The following is a 15553-nucleotide window of genomic DNA, read 5'->3' as shown; positions in this document are numbered from 1 at the left end:
CGAGTACCCACTGAAATGGAGAAATTACTTTATATAATTTTTCATTGACCTATGAATTTCATGGATGAAGGTTACCCACGAAGTCAATGAAATTAAAAAACCCACACAAATTAGTGACTTCACAGTATATTGCTATAAATCAGCACATCTAAAAAACAAATACCTAAAGGATGAATGAAATAATTGGATTTGTTCACCTCTCACTGAAAAAAGGATCATGAATTGTTATTGATATAATTTGGAAAGAACTACTTGTATTCAACAAACCATTACAACTTGACAATTTTTTTTATTATGAACCAAAATGACTGCTCACTAATATTAGTGTTAATTGGTTTATATGCATGTGTTCAATTAACAGAGGTAAGCATAGTCACAAATACAGAAAAGCATTGTAAATTTTGTACATACTTACTGTAGCATATTTATTAAAACTTACGTTATCTCCAGTATATTTGTAATATAGTAAATTTTATACATGTTATTTGAAAGGCATGTTGTCAGTCAATTTTATAATATTTCTATCTTGCTATAAAATGATGAAATAATAATGCAAATTAAAATTTAAAACCTTTAATCGTTTTGTTTTGTTCTTGAATGTCAAAATATGTATGAATGTCTCACATAAACATACCGGTAGTTGTGTCCGTGGTGAATTTAATAAGAGGAATAAAATGTTCTGAGCACATGACAAACATTTTGAAATTCTAAGCGTTCAAAGAAAAATCAGCGGCCAATTTTCCAAGACGAAATAATTGTCATACTAGAGCAAAATCATTGCTACTACCAAAAGGACAGTTAAAGTTTGTAAGCACTATTTCTCAGGAAGTACAGGAGGAATCTTTCTTAAATTTGATATGTAGGTTTCACTTGGCTCTTTTGACAGTTAAAGTTTGTTATTACTACTTCTCAGAAATAACTATAGGGATCTTTCTCAAATTTGATAGTAAGGTTCCCCTTGGTCCTTAGCTGTGCATGTTTACTTTTGAAACTAATCAGAAGAACAAGATGGCTGTTGAGACTGATCTTAAAAAGAAAATGGCAGCCGGTGATCATATTGGATTTTGATATTTTAAGAACATTATCACTATTTCCCAGTAAGTACTTAACAGATATTTCTCATATTGGTTCTAATTATTTCACATTAAGTACTGTACTGGTAAGTATGTGAAACGACAAACTCACTTTCACAGTTGTCTTTTAAACGCAGCAGTATGAAGTTTAGATCAAAAGTGAGTTAAGTTGCATTTACTGTGCACATGACTCGATCTAACAGATAAGAGAAAAGAAGAGAAGAGATCAAACTGACAAAATGAAGATGGTACGATGGTGGGCCAAGATCCCTCCGAGATCTCTTATTTCAAATGCTGTTTTTCTGTTGACAAAAAAATATAAAACAATTTTCTCTTGTCTGTGGCATAACAAAAGACTTTCTAGTAAATGAGCGCATGGTACATTATCGGCTATTTGACTCCATGTTGATAAGGTTTAAACAATTAGCCATCATATGATCTGCTAATTGGTCCTTTACACTTATTTGCAATATCTTAAACAATTGAGGAAAGGCTGGTTGTTTTCTTGTGTTTGTTACGTTGGTATGTTACCAATTTTCAGGATTATTACCAAAGGTTACCTGTTTCCTTGTTTAGTGGGTCCATCTTTAACTAGCAACTTCACTATTAGTCTAGAAAATCTGGTGAATGTTCCTTTCATTTGCTGACGAAGACAGGAAAGCAATAGTCATTTAGAGTTAGTCTTTTCTCAATCTGTTTTTCATTAAGTCCCTCATTGCAACTGTCAAACTGCTTAATATATATATTTATTTTATTTTATTTTTTACCTAAGTATTTCTGTGTTTTTTTTCCCGAACTGTGTTTGTTTAAATCAGATTCACCAACTTGTTGTGGGTACATTATTTTTTTGCAAGTTCATCCTCAAATGTCTAATGCACAGAGATTTAACAAATGAAAGCATAACTTGAGTTCAACGAAAGTGTCATTTAAAGAATTAGTAAATTTGTCTCTCCGATTAAAAACATATGAATTATCAACAGGTGTACATGGACATACCAAGTACATGCAGTGTCGGACATACATTGTTTCAATGGATTTTAAATGAACTGTTTCAATTAAATAAAGCCCAATCCCTTGGACTATTCAGTGTCAATAAAATATATTTGAATGAATGAAACACCAGACTAGACAAGACAGCATGTTAGTGGTGTTAGGTGAGCCAGAATTCTTGATCTGTTGGATGTTTTACTGTCTTTATCAGTGCGACAGCAAAACAAGACCTGAGACAGCGTTAAAGGTGCCTGATGTTGTGGAGAAACCATTTACTGTGCTCGGTCACCTAGTTTTAACTCCAGTTCTCTGTGGTCTTCATGTCTTTCCTGTATTGGTTTGATTCAACCTCGCTACTTTCCATTTTCCATACAAACTGTACAACTAAGAATAATGTGTTTCTTTGTGTGGTTAAATTGGTGAATATAGAACAGGAGATATGACCTTTTATCTAGTTAATAGTATTAGGGCCCTATATCGGAGATACGGGTGCCCTATAGTAATCACTCTGTCTGTCTGTCCGTCTGTCCGTCCACAAATTTTGTTCCTGGCCGACAAATTTTGCATATTTTCACTGATGAACATTTTGTTATGACATGATGAAGCAAAGTTGATCAGAATTAAATAAGGAGTCAACCTGACCAAATTTCAAGGTCATTGGGTCAAAGGTCAAGGTTAAATTTTGTATATTTTCACTGGTGAACATTTTGGTATGACATTTTGAAGCAATGTTGCTCAGAATTAAACAAGGAGTCAACTGACCAAAGGTCAAGGTCATCAGGTCAGGGGTCAAGGTTAAATTTTGTAGCTTTTCACTAATGACCATTTTATGACATGAAGCAAAGTTGTTCGGAATTAAACAAAGAGACACACCGAGGTAAAAAGTTGAGGTCAAAGGTTAAGGTCAGTAGATTCAAATGTCAAGGTCAAATTTTGCATCTTTTCACTAATGAACATTTTGTTATGACATGATGAAGCAAAGTTGATCAGAAATAAACAAGGAGTCAACCTGACCAAATGTCAAGGTCAAGGTTAAATTTTGTATCTTTTCACTGATGAACATTTTGTTATGACATGATGAAGCAAAGTTGATCAGAATTAAACATGGAGTCAACCTGACCAAATGTCAAGGTTATTGGGTAGAATGTCAAGGGTAAATTTTGTATATTTTCACTGGTGAACATTTTGGTATGACACTTTGAAGCAATGTTGCTCAGAATTAAACAAGGAGTCAATTGACCAAAGGTCAAGGTCATTGGGTCAAAGGTGAAGGTTAAATTTTGTATCTTTTCTCTGATAAACATTTTGTTATGACATTATGAAGCAAAGTTGGTCTGAATTTAAAAAGGAGTCAGGTGACTTAAGGTCAAGGTCAATTATTGTATCTTTTCACTGATGAACATTTTGTTATGACATGATGAAGCAAAGTTGATCAGAATTAAATAAGGAGTCAACCTGACCAAATTTCAAGGTCATTGGGTCAAAGGTCAAGGTTACATTTTGTATCTTTTCCCTGATGAACATTTTGTTATGACATGATGAAGCAAAGTTGATCAGATTTAAACAAGGAGTCAACCTGACCAAATGTCAAGGTTATTGGGTCAAAGGTCAAGGGCAAATTTTATCCCTTTTCACTGGTGAACATTTTGGTATGACACTTTGAAGCAATGTTGCTCGGACTTAAACAAGGAGTCAATTGACCAAAGGTCAAGGTCATTGGGTCAAAGGTGAAGGTTAAATTTTGTATCTTTTCTCTGATAAACATTTTGTTATGACATTATGAAGCAAAGTTGGTCTGAATTTAAAAAGGAGTCAGGTGACTTAAGGTCAAGGTCAATTATTGTATCTTTTCGCTGATGAACATTTTGTTATGACATGATGAAGCAAAGTTGATCAGATTTAAACAAGGAGTCAACCTGACCAAATGTCAAGGTTATTGGGTAGAATGTCAAGGGTAAATTTTGTATATTTTCACTGGTGAACATTTTGGTATGACACTTTGAAGCAATGTTGCTCAGAATTAAACAAGGAGTCAATTGACCAAAGGTCAAGGTCATTGGGTCAAAGGTGAAGGTTACATTTTGTATCTTTTCCCTGATGAACATTTTGTTTTGACATTATGAAGCAAAGTTGGTCCGAATTTAAAAAGGAGTCAGCTGACTTAAGGTCAAGGTCACGTGATCAATGTCAAGGTCAATTATTGTATCTTTTTACTGATGAACCTTTTTTTATGTTATTATGTAGCAAACTTGTTCAGAACTTAACACAGTGTCAACTGACCTTAGGTCCATGTTACGGGGTCCAAAGGGTTAAGGTCAAGTTTTGGATTTTTCACTGATGAACATTTTGTTATGATATTATGGAGCAAAGTTGGTCGGAATTATAGAATAAGTCAACAGACCAAAGATCAGGGTCACTGGGTTAATGGTCAAGGTCATTTGGGTCCAAAGGTCAAAGACAAAGCGGATCTCTGACTTTGGCCCTGGCTCTTGATGGAGGAGGTATATAAGGTGAAATAAAACAAATCAAAGCTAACAAATGAGTACTGCACCGGTATTTACATTTCTGTTAGCCCAGCAAATATGGAGGTCGAAGGAAACAAGACTCACATCATAGTACATGTAAAATGTATATTTTGCTTCCTTGCGATTCTTTTTGAAGTCCAAATGTCAAACGTCAAGCTCAGCTATATGGGCAGATTGCTTCTTGATGATTATGGCGGATATATTTCCACAAGACGGGGCCCTCACTGACCTGTCAGTGTTCTAGTTCTTTCCCTTATCTAACATTTTTTGTGTCATCAGTTAATGCATCATGTGTTATATCTTTAAAAGTTCATACTGCTGCTGTCCTTTCACAGATAGGCTACCTTTGAACATGTGAACTAGAATCATGGACCATTATTTGTGGGGGGGAAAAAAAGACCAAAAAAAGATCACTGCCAGCTATTTTTTCTGATAAAGATCAAACTGAAATATGCAGCACTGGGGAACTGGAAAAATATCTGTTCAATTTATTTGTATTCTACTTTTTTAAGAAATTGTGATAGCAAACTTTTATAGTGGAATTCAAGATGACTGCATGGTTGTCATTTTAACAATGTGTACTGTGTTGGCTATAACAGGTCAAATTGAGGTATCGGTCAACAATTGTGACACTATGAAGTTTCCATGTGAAACAAAAGAAACAAAATAACACAATCAAGTCCTATTTTTTAATTTCTATTGAAATATCAACAATTTCTTTACATTAAGCTTACAATATCGGAATTTGAATTAAAATCTAATAAGAAACAGTGGAATAATTATAAACATAACAATTGTTAAGAATAGTATACACAATCATGTAATATGTACAATACAGTAGTGACCTTATAATAAATACATACATGATCTAATGATAATGTTGCTGTCTAATTGTTAATAGTAGTACATTAATATATATATATATTGTATATAAAAGCCAGTTATATACATTGACCTACTTAGGTTTCCAAGGATAAAAACAAGACGATGATTGGTCGATTTGGACAGAAAAAATTACCATTTCATCCTGAGCAAATTGATGAATGTAGAATGAACACATGAAAACGGGACTTGGCTATCAGCAATAGGATGAACACAACGAGAAGCATTAAATAGCGAGACTTATTCCACTTCAATCAAGGTATGGTAACAATTTCAAACTAATCCTTGAATTTTCACTCAAAAATATGTGTTACAAAAATAAGTTACAAATTAGTTTTTTTTTTTAAATGTTGATGATCATTTACGATAACACACTTAGTTTTTTTTTAAATGTTGATGATCATTGACGATAACACACTTCCCTTGTTATACAGATATACAACATACTGTACAAATCATTGTGAATACCTCGCGGACCAACAGTACTTCAAAATGAATCATTTCAACAATGTGCCATGGTAAACAAATATGAAATATGATACGGTATATTTTAAAGAGAACAACGTCAAGTTATCTTCGCATAGATGGTACATGCTAAACTTAAGTGTAAAAAAGACCGATCTTACCCAATCTATCATCATTATCTAATTCAAATATACTTATTTTGGATACAACACTGTTCTTATAAGAAGTGTTAAATCAATCATATTTCTTTTTGGAAAATCATTAATAACTACATTTACACTTCTCAAATATTTTAGTTTAGTTTTTAGTTTTGTATCATCTGGAAAGAAATATTTCGACAGCGAACTCGTTTAACATCCAACATTGTTAGAAATAGCCTATGTATGGAACCAGCGACAATGATAATCTCACGACAATGTTCTTTTTCATAGATCTCATCCATCACAATTTACCTAGGAAGCTTTAAAAACAGTAAAATCCATGATAAAAATAGGGAACCTGCTCTGACAAATAACATGTACACATTTAAGCAATTTTTGTTCAGTGTTGCATAATTCATCTGACATTTATTGCAATGGGGGAGAAAACGCTGAAAAGTCAACATTCGACACAACGACAACATTTATGCTTAGTTACCATTGATGAAGAGAACAACTCACACAAAACTGACTTTAACCTACAATCTCCATTTCACTAACTACCTAGCCTAAAAATGTGTTAGAAATAGAATAAGTAGATCACGTTACTGGTCCAGGCTAATAAAACCACAACACCCTACAACTTCAACCTTTCTGTTGGGACACTGTATAGGGGACTTCGTAAACAAGTGGAAAGAATCCCCAGGAAAAAAAGAATTTATAGATGAAACATGATTACAATTAAAGATGTAAAAATGAATATAAAATCCAGCAATAAATATTCATAATAATTGTTTTTATATTACATATAAAACCTTTCGATCTCACTTAAATGTTGTTTGTGAAACATCGGGAGTGTACTATGTATTATATCACCATAGAAACGTCTATACTTAACACAGAAATCAAACTTCGGGAGTGTACTATGTATTATATCACCATAGAAACGTCTATACTTAACACAGAAATCAAACTTCGTTGGGGAATCTCTAACATACAGTAAGACTTTTGTTTTTCTTAGAAAAAGAGCCAGTAAGCTATTTGTTTACCTTATTTTTATGGACGACATCAAAAGTGTTGTTCATAGCATGTAGAATCATCTATGAATGGAAAGAAAATTATCTCCATCACAAAGACAATGAAATTGGTCTTCACTGAAGAATTGTACTATGATTGTATGTGATCAGAGGAACCAGTACCTGTTGGGTAGGGTTTGTATAATTTGAACAGCAGAGAAGTGTTTAGTTCCTATCACGTCAACTGCTGTCGTCTGATTAACATAAATGATATTTAGCAACCTACACAAGAGTAGCCATCATTGCTTATTTTCGTCAAGTCCTTACACTCTGCAAGTCCATGATGGTTGAATATAGAAAACAGTTTGACACATAATGATTACATATAATTATAATGAAATTAACAAATTTTAGAGAGGATATTATCTATCAGTCTTACAATTGTTATCTCCCTTTATTCATGCTGTAGTATTCCTAGTTAAAACAACACAAAAGGTCAAGTCTTGGATACAAAAATGATTTATGAACAATCATAATACACAATCATAACAAAATGGAATAAATAGTTGGTAGAACAATCATGAGACATAGACGTTAGATGTTCACACTAACGGTACATGTACCATCGCTAGTGAAAACACAACAATCAGTAACATTTGATTAGAAAATTGTAGACATTATTAAATGAAAATATAAATAAAAATCTGCAAAACATAAAGTAGTTTTCCTCTAGCAGCTAACCTTATTTACTAAAACCATTAATGCTGTTTGAGTCAATGAATTCTTTACTATTGTTAAATAAGGTATATCTTTACTATTGTTAAATAAGGTATTCCATCTTTTCGTATTGCAGAGTTATCTGCTCTTGTGAGCAGGTATTGATTGTTACGGCATTGGTTTGTGTGAGAAAGCTACATCGTTTTCTCAAAAATTGATTACGTTTCACTCACAAACTAATGATGTAACAATCAATACCTGCTCACAAGAGAAGATAACTCTGCAATATCTTTACTATTGTTAAATAAGGTATACATCAATTACTGATCCGATCCTGGTAAAGAACAAGGGACTCCTTTTGTTTTCATTTTGTGTATTGATGTCATTGCGTTATATTGTTATAGTGTATGTTTCTAAATGGAATGGTAGTAACAAGTTACATAAGATGAACTACGGATTTCTTATTCAAACACACATTACCAACACCACTTGAATTAGTTTTTACCTATAGATACAAAGTTAACGTGTATTGAACTTTGGTTCTTTTATTTTAAAACTTGTAAGGACGTATGTTTTGTATTAGCGAGTTTCCAGCCTCTAGATCAAGGTTTACATTGCTGCTGAGGGTTGGATATCTCCGGCCTTTTTTAAGTTCATCATAGACATCCCTTACCAGTTTAACTATTGACTGTTTTGTTGGTACTTAATGGTACTTAACAGCAGCAATTTCTTTTTACTCAAATCAATCATAACAAAACCTTAGTTCACGTATTCAGAAATAATCTACTTTTTTAAATTGACGAATGGTTTCACAGCACTTAACATAACCATATATCATATAAATTACTGATTTATCATATGATGTTAACTTCTAATTCTTTTTCTTTGTTAATGTATCAACATAACAAAAAACTCCATTTGCGTAAATGACAATACTGCGTTTGTTTGAATGATTGTTTATACGTATATTTCCAGATAAAAGAAAAATCTTATTTTTTTCTGATTGTAACATGTAACATCAATCTGTTGTAATATTTGAATGATGAAGATGAATACAGAGTCAGTTTCAGCTACATAAAGGCAGTGTCTTCATCAGAAATATTTCCCATGATTTTGAAAGATATGATCAGAAATAAAGTTAACTTCTGAGGAAGGTAAACAAAAAGACTAGACATTAGTTTGTTTGTAGCCCCATCAGTCTAACCACAGGTTAACCATTCACACAACTTTTTCGTTTGGTTGGTAATGTTCTGAAACCAAGTTTTAAATAGAAATATACACTTTATTTTTTGTTGTAACTTTCAAATTAATGTCATTTTTTTTTAAAAGAAGAAAGACTAAATGTTGGCATTAACAATAAGAAGATTGGAAGTATACACACCCACAATTAGATATTGTCACAACAAAAGAGACAGGAACATCGTTTATAAGTCCAGCCCTAGATCAGTGGTACTTTTATAGGGGTAAACCTGTGGCAAGACTCACAACACAACTAATAAACATTCAATGAAAACAGGGCACTTTTAAGCAAATTTCCTGAGGAAAAGTAAAAAAATATAATCAATCGAAGCTTTATACAAGCAGAAACAAATGTGACCATTAATTTCAACGATTTACAAGAAATTTTGGGCTTTATAAAAAAAATCACAGAAATATCATCCTTGTTCCATTCGTCTTTGTCGAAATTCCACAACGTAATATTTTATATCACTTTGTCTATAGAATCTATAAATAAATGATTGATACATCATTTTTATGGTAATACAGTTGGTACACATTTAAACTCATCTTTCAAATGCTTTTGTTATTTCTGTATTTGAAGAGCTGTACGGTTGGAAACATTCAATATAGCAAAGTTTTGGTCTTGTACGTCATATTAAATATTTTATCAATGTTTTAAAAACTTGGTTAACCCTTTCACCCCTGCAGACCATTATGGACTTCTCAAGATCAATGTACAGTAGAGTCTACTGGTTACACAGGGGTAAAAGGGTTAACACAATATGGAACAAGGATGTACAAACTTTGCATCTCCTCAACAGCCAAATACAGCTTTGATATATAATAAACACTCAAACAGACATACACTTTTGTGTATATATATATATAAAAAAAATATGCCAAATTTTGCTGAATTCCCTCAATATTCGTCAAATGAAATTCCTTACTTCAAATGTAGCATATTGGAATTTGTTTTTACAGAAAATGTTCCAAAACTTTTCTGTTAACCCTTTCACCACTGTACACCATAATGGACTCATCCAGATCAATGTATGGGCGAGCTGATTAAAGTTGCATAGGGGTGATAGCGTTAATGACCCGAGGAGATGCAAAATATTATTAATTAGTCAGGTATACATAAAACGGTGGTCAGCAAATCAGTGAGCGTAAAACAATTTTCAGTTCTGAAGACTTGCTTCTCATGATAAGAATAATCTGTTGAATCAAATTATTTTGTAGTATGATTTTTTAGAATATGGTTGATTATTGTGACATATCATTGGTTAACATATTGATTTGTGAACAATCACTTCATTCATCATTTTCCATATCATCAAACATTTTAGTTGGTGATGAAATAAACAATACTAAACAATCAGAAAGTCTATCATTAATCATAATAAACCAAAAACCTTGGAAATAATCTAGAAATTAAAGCAGAATTTCTAGAACCATTAAAAACTGAATCCTGGAAAAGGTATTGTGATATTTAAGCGCTAATTCTATTTAATTGATTTGTGCGTGATACTTGAGCAAGATACCATACAAGTTTGTGCAAGCCAAGCAGTTCTAGTTTACCAATAATGATTCGATACGATGGTTTATACCTTCATTTAATGACTGCAATACTTTATAAGTATACAGGACGTAAAATTGTACGGTAAAGGACAAAGCCTGTATCATATGGGAAAAAAAGCCTAACCAATCTACATCGCCATATGTCAAGTCATGCATGGCTAACATCCATATCTATAACTGTAAAGCACATGACAGATTTACTTTAAGTTTGAATTGATGTTTTAGAGGAATCACTTTGCATCACATCCTCAAAATTCCTGGGTTTATGCTCACTTTCCTTCTCTTCACTCCTTAAATATGACATGACAAAATATAAGCCTTGCAGTTGATTGGTCTGCGATAAATAAAATTTGACCAGTTGCAAGGCCGATACCTTTCCTTTTAAGATTACAGAGTTAAGCGACATTCAAATTCAAAGCCTGTCAATTTTACCGTTATGCTGCTGTGTGATTCTTTACATCAAAGGATCAAATTGGTCTACTTTTATTATCTACAAGGTGGTACATTCACTGCCTTTAACTTCGTCATGACATATCAAAGGGTATGGAGAGCGTAACAGAGATGGCAGTTCACTGACTTACGGGTTATCAATGTTGATGTTTAGCTCACGGAAACCATAAGACAGAAAAATAATATCTTGATATCAGGTCGATCTAACTGGCTGTCGTATTAAGTCTAGGTATTTCTGGGAATGTCATTTCTAAAAGTTGATTTTGACTAACAGAACCTTCCCCTACCTTGAGAGTAAGATAGGGACCTCAACCTTACGGGTGATAGGGACCATCTTTTCTGAAGGAGATCCTTTTGATTCCATTACAATCTCACGTTATTGTGCTTTCTATCAAACCTTAGAGGATTCAACAGAAATCATACAGGTGACAGAGCTTAATGACAATATAGACATATGTTTTACATTTCTTCTGTAAGTTTTCACCTCAGGTCACGGTTTGGCTTTTATTTTATATATTTATAGGCATTAAATATGACCAGGTAGTATCTTTTTGTGGCACGACTTGTGTTTGTAGTCAATGGTAACTGAAGTATCATTTAAAATGACTACTGTTTGTGTTTGACATTTACTTCAAAAGCATGGTGCTGGCTAGTTCACACAAATAACATGTCACGACACACAGAACAAATAACATTCCGAGTAAAATCAAATCTAACGCTCCAGTTACATCGTCACTTCAGTGTGTACAGGGCTCATATTGTTGACCACCCAAACAGCAATTAGATTTGTCTTTATATAAATCATAATATCATTTGCAAAACATCACATAACACACTGATTACAATACAAAACTTTGTAGTTTTACTTTTAAAATAAAATAAATTTTCAAACAACATTCAAAGAGATATTTTTACAAGAATACTGATCGATGAATTATGAAGAATTTTGAAAGCCAGTAATTTAGCAAAATAGCACTTTATATAAAGACGGGTTTTAGAGAGATTTAATAGACACACAAATTGGCTAATTATAGAGGTCAAATGAAATAGGACTCCCTAATAAATGTGAAGGATATTCTAGTGGAGCTTTAGACATGATTCTATTCAGATTGTATAAAATGGTACACTCGTGGAAAATTTCTTATAACATTTATATTACCTCAAATGGTGCTTACATAACAAATAATGTTTGAAATTGAAACAAATCTTTCTAGTACATAATCTTGATAAATTCGTCAAGAAAACGTTTACAATAATCACGGATAAAAAAAGATTATCATGGTAGAAATGCATATCTACGCATATGCACTTTATTGCACAAAGAGCTATGTAGAGAAACATAAGCTACCAATTCCCACCACCTTGTGGGATACACCCTTTGTACTTACTCTTGACTGATACAAACATTATCTCAGGAAGCTGTTACCTCCATGCAACCCAGGCAATGATACTTAGCTAGATATATAACATATTGAATGATTTTTGGTGCATCTATTATTTTCATTCTACAGGAGGAGGATGAAATCACAAATCATGCATCTATCTTTGATCAGACATATAATAACATGTTAATTTGACATAGAGGGTTTTAATTGGAAATCAACAAAATTTGTGGATATACACTGTGACTTTAATTCATAATAAAAACTTACAGCTTTCAGCATTCCCTTCATTTTTGTTTCCAAACTTCCCTTTTTCTCTGTTCTTAAATATAATAATTTTTCAATGATTTTTTTATCACATCTGGAGAATTTAAGACGGAAATGGCAGGACCAAGAGACTCCATTAATATCAGTCGAGGAAGGGTATATTCTAAATGTGGGTGAGAAAGATGGCCTACAGTGCAATCCTTCCCACTTATAAATACAACACTACTGTCATGTCTATGAAGAAATGCCGCTTCTTGATCTTTCTTCGTGCTTCCAGGTTACTTCACTAGCAAAAACAGTCTAATTTAGGAATTTCAGCATTCCATCGCCGTTCGTCTAGCTCATCACACAATAAAATATCCATAACACATCTACCTGCCTTACAAACACCAGCATGATGTAGATCAACCTACCATAATCTCTTTGAAAAAGACACTTGGCAGTCAAAGTCGCATAGCATGCCAGCTTTGTGTTTTCAAAGGTAAATCTTGATTTGCATTTTGGAATGTCATTAGCCAATCAGAATGGTTGTGTTGGGTCATGTGGTACATTTCCTAGGCAACTTGTGTTATTATTATGATGACAACTATGACCACAAGAACTACAACACAAGCTACTATCATTATCATTTTCTGAAAAAGAAAAGAGAGAAAAAATTAGCTCGTGAAAATTCATCAGCAAACACATCAGAGGAATACCAAAATTACTGGACTGCTTCACAGACAACGTGTAGCATGATAGTGACACTGTATATGTTAAATATATAAAAAAAACAAAGTCATCTGTTCATGGAAGGATAAAACGTATTCAACAGCTTTGGATTTGCTCGTTTTCTTATTTACAAACAAAACTTGTTTACTTACAAATCCTGTATACACTTAATGCTCTATTTCTACAATCTTTTTTTTTGTGTTATATGATTTTGGTATATATACTATACTGCTTATTTTCGATACGAAACAAAACATCTTCATACCCTATACAAACCACAGAGCACTGTAATACTCACCGATCTAGTACTTGGTCCATAAACTTACAGAAATCCTACTCACCAAACTATCTTTTATATATAAAGGGACATCACTCTACCAACTGATAAACAACTTAACAAAACAGAAATTACACTAACTACACTGTCTATGTATCATCACCTCTCTTAGCAGCTTTCAAAACATTTTTATGTTTAAAGGGGCATAACTCCACTTACCCGCCTAGCTTTACTTTGGTAGCGTACTGCCTTCTTTGTATCCATCTTGGCCGTTTCTATATAGTCTACAGCCTGTTCCACGTTGTACTCTATACGGTCTATCATCTCGCCCTATAACGCAAACAATAAACATTACTTTTTATAAGAAATCATTATCTACCATTCCAGACAGAATAGTTCATAACAAGTTTTAGGGTGGGAAGTGATGTATTAAGATTTAGAAAATGGAAGTACTTCTGGTCTCTTGCTAGAATAGAGAGTCTGCGACATTCATCACAGGTCCAGGGCCTTTAAAATTGTTACTGGACCTGCAGTTCTCCTATACCTACAGGCTCAATCCCCTCAATAGTCCCTTGAAAAAAAATCTACACTTAATTGTATTGATTACTATTTTCTGAATGAAAATTAAGATGGTACTAAAATATCAATCAATTAATTATGAATTAAAACAAATATAAACAGTGTAAAATAAGTTTCTTGAATTTAATTGTACCAGTAGAATTTTAATTGGGCCTGTAAATGCTGAGGCTGACAATAGTGGGAGCCAAATTTTGTTGTGCACACAGGGTTGTACCTGCCTCCAACGGTGGCAGATAGTAAGAATTAGCTCTTACCATGGCCTCTAATGTTCTGTCTAAAACCTCTGAACTCTACACTGACCTATGACCTCTAGATCTCACCTGTTGTTCCACGAGCATAGCCATATCCATGAACATATCATGAAGCTCTCGTATACTCGTCTCCAATTTGATAATGTCGTTATGACGAGCTTCTATGTCTGCTAGCGTCTGTTTTGCTTGTTGCGTTTCCATTATGATCTGAAATAAGTAAAAATATATAAATGATGAAATGTTCTTAAACTTATTTTACATACAGAAGAAATTTGCAATTATAGAATAATACCTGGGTATAACATTCCTGAATAAGGTGCTAGCTATAAACTCCCGAACTTGTAAAATGTACAATGTTTGTTTCAGACAACAGATATAGCTAAATATTTAATGAGGAATGATATGTTCAGAAAACTAAATTCTCAGTATGGCAAATGACAAATTTGGTGGGCCCTCATCAGTTTATTACATTGTATTAGAAGTGACAGGTTTGGTGGGCCCTCATCAGTGTATGACATTGTATGGAGAATGCCATGTTTGGTGGGCTCTCATCAGTGTATGACATTGTATTAGGAATGATATGTTTGGTTGGCCCTCATCAGTGTATGACATTGCATAAGTAATAACAAGTTTGGTGGGCCACATCAGTGTATGACATTGTATTAAGAATGATATGTTTGGTTGGCCCTCATCAGTTTATGACATTGTATGAAGAATGACATGTTTGGTTGGCCTCATCAGTGTATGACATTGTATGGAGAATGCCATGTTTGGTTGGCCTCATCAGTGTATGACATTGTATGTAGAATGCCATGTTTGGTTGGCCCTCATCAGTGTATGACATTGTATAAGGAATGATATGACACTGTACGAAGAATGCCATGTTTGGTGGGCCCTCATCAGTTTATTACATTGTATGTAGAATGACATGTTTGGTGGGCCCTCATCAGTGTATGACATTGTATGGAGAATGACATGTTTGGTAGGCCCTCATCAGTGTATGACATTGTATGGAGAATGACATGCTTGATG

The 15553-nt window shown here is 33.4% G+C and overlaps 1 protein-coding gene across 2 annotated transcripts in view; it reads right to left on the bottom strand.

The window, feature by feature from the left end:
* Nucleotides 1-9922: 9922 nt before the first annotated feature.
* The window catches only part of LOC110444990 (syntaxin), a 68363-nt gene continuing 62732 nt past the window's right edge, over nucleotides 9923-15553 (bottom strand). For both annotated transcript variants that reach the window (XM_021489462.1, XM_021489385.1), the window contains exons 8-10: nucleotides 14591-14728; nucleotides 13911-14021; nucleotides 9923-13335 (exon numbers count right to left, since the gene is read on the bottom strand). In XM_021489462.1, the coding sequence (XP_021345137.1) occupies nucleotides 13258-13335; nucleotides 13911-14021; nucleotides 14591-14728 (327 nt within the window). In that variant the 3' untranslated portion in view covers nucleotides 9923-13257. The remainder of the gene's footprint in view (nucleotides 13336-13910; nucleotides 14022-14590; nucleotides 14729-15553) is intronic.

Source organism: Mizuhopecten yessoensis, unplaced genomic scaffold, assembly GCF_002113885.1.
Source record: "Mizuhopecten yessoensis strain PY_sf001 unplaced genomic scaffold, ASM211388v2 scaffold245, whole genome shotgun sequence".
In the NCBI taxonomy this organism is placed as follows: Eukaryota; Metazoa; Mollusca; class Bivalvia; order Pectinida; family Pectinidae; genus Mizuhopecten; species Mizuhopecten yessoensis.
Note: the sequence above shows the minus strand (reverse complement) of the source record. Positions and strands in the feature narration are given on the sequence as shown.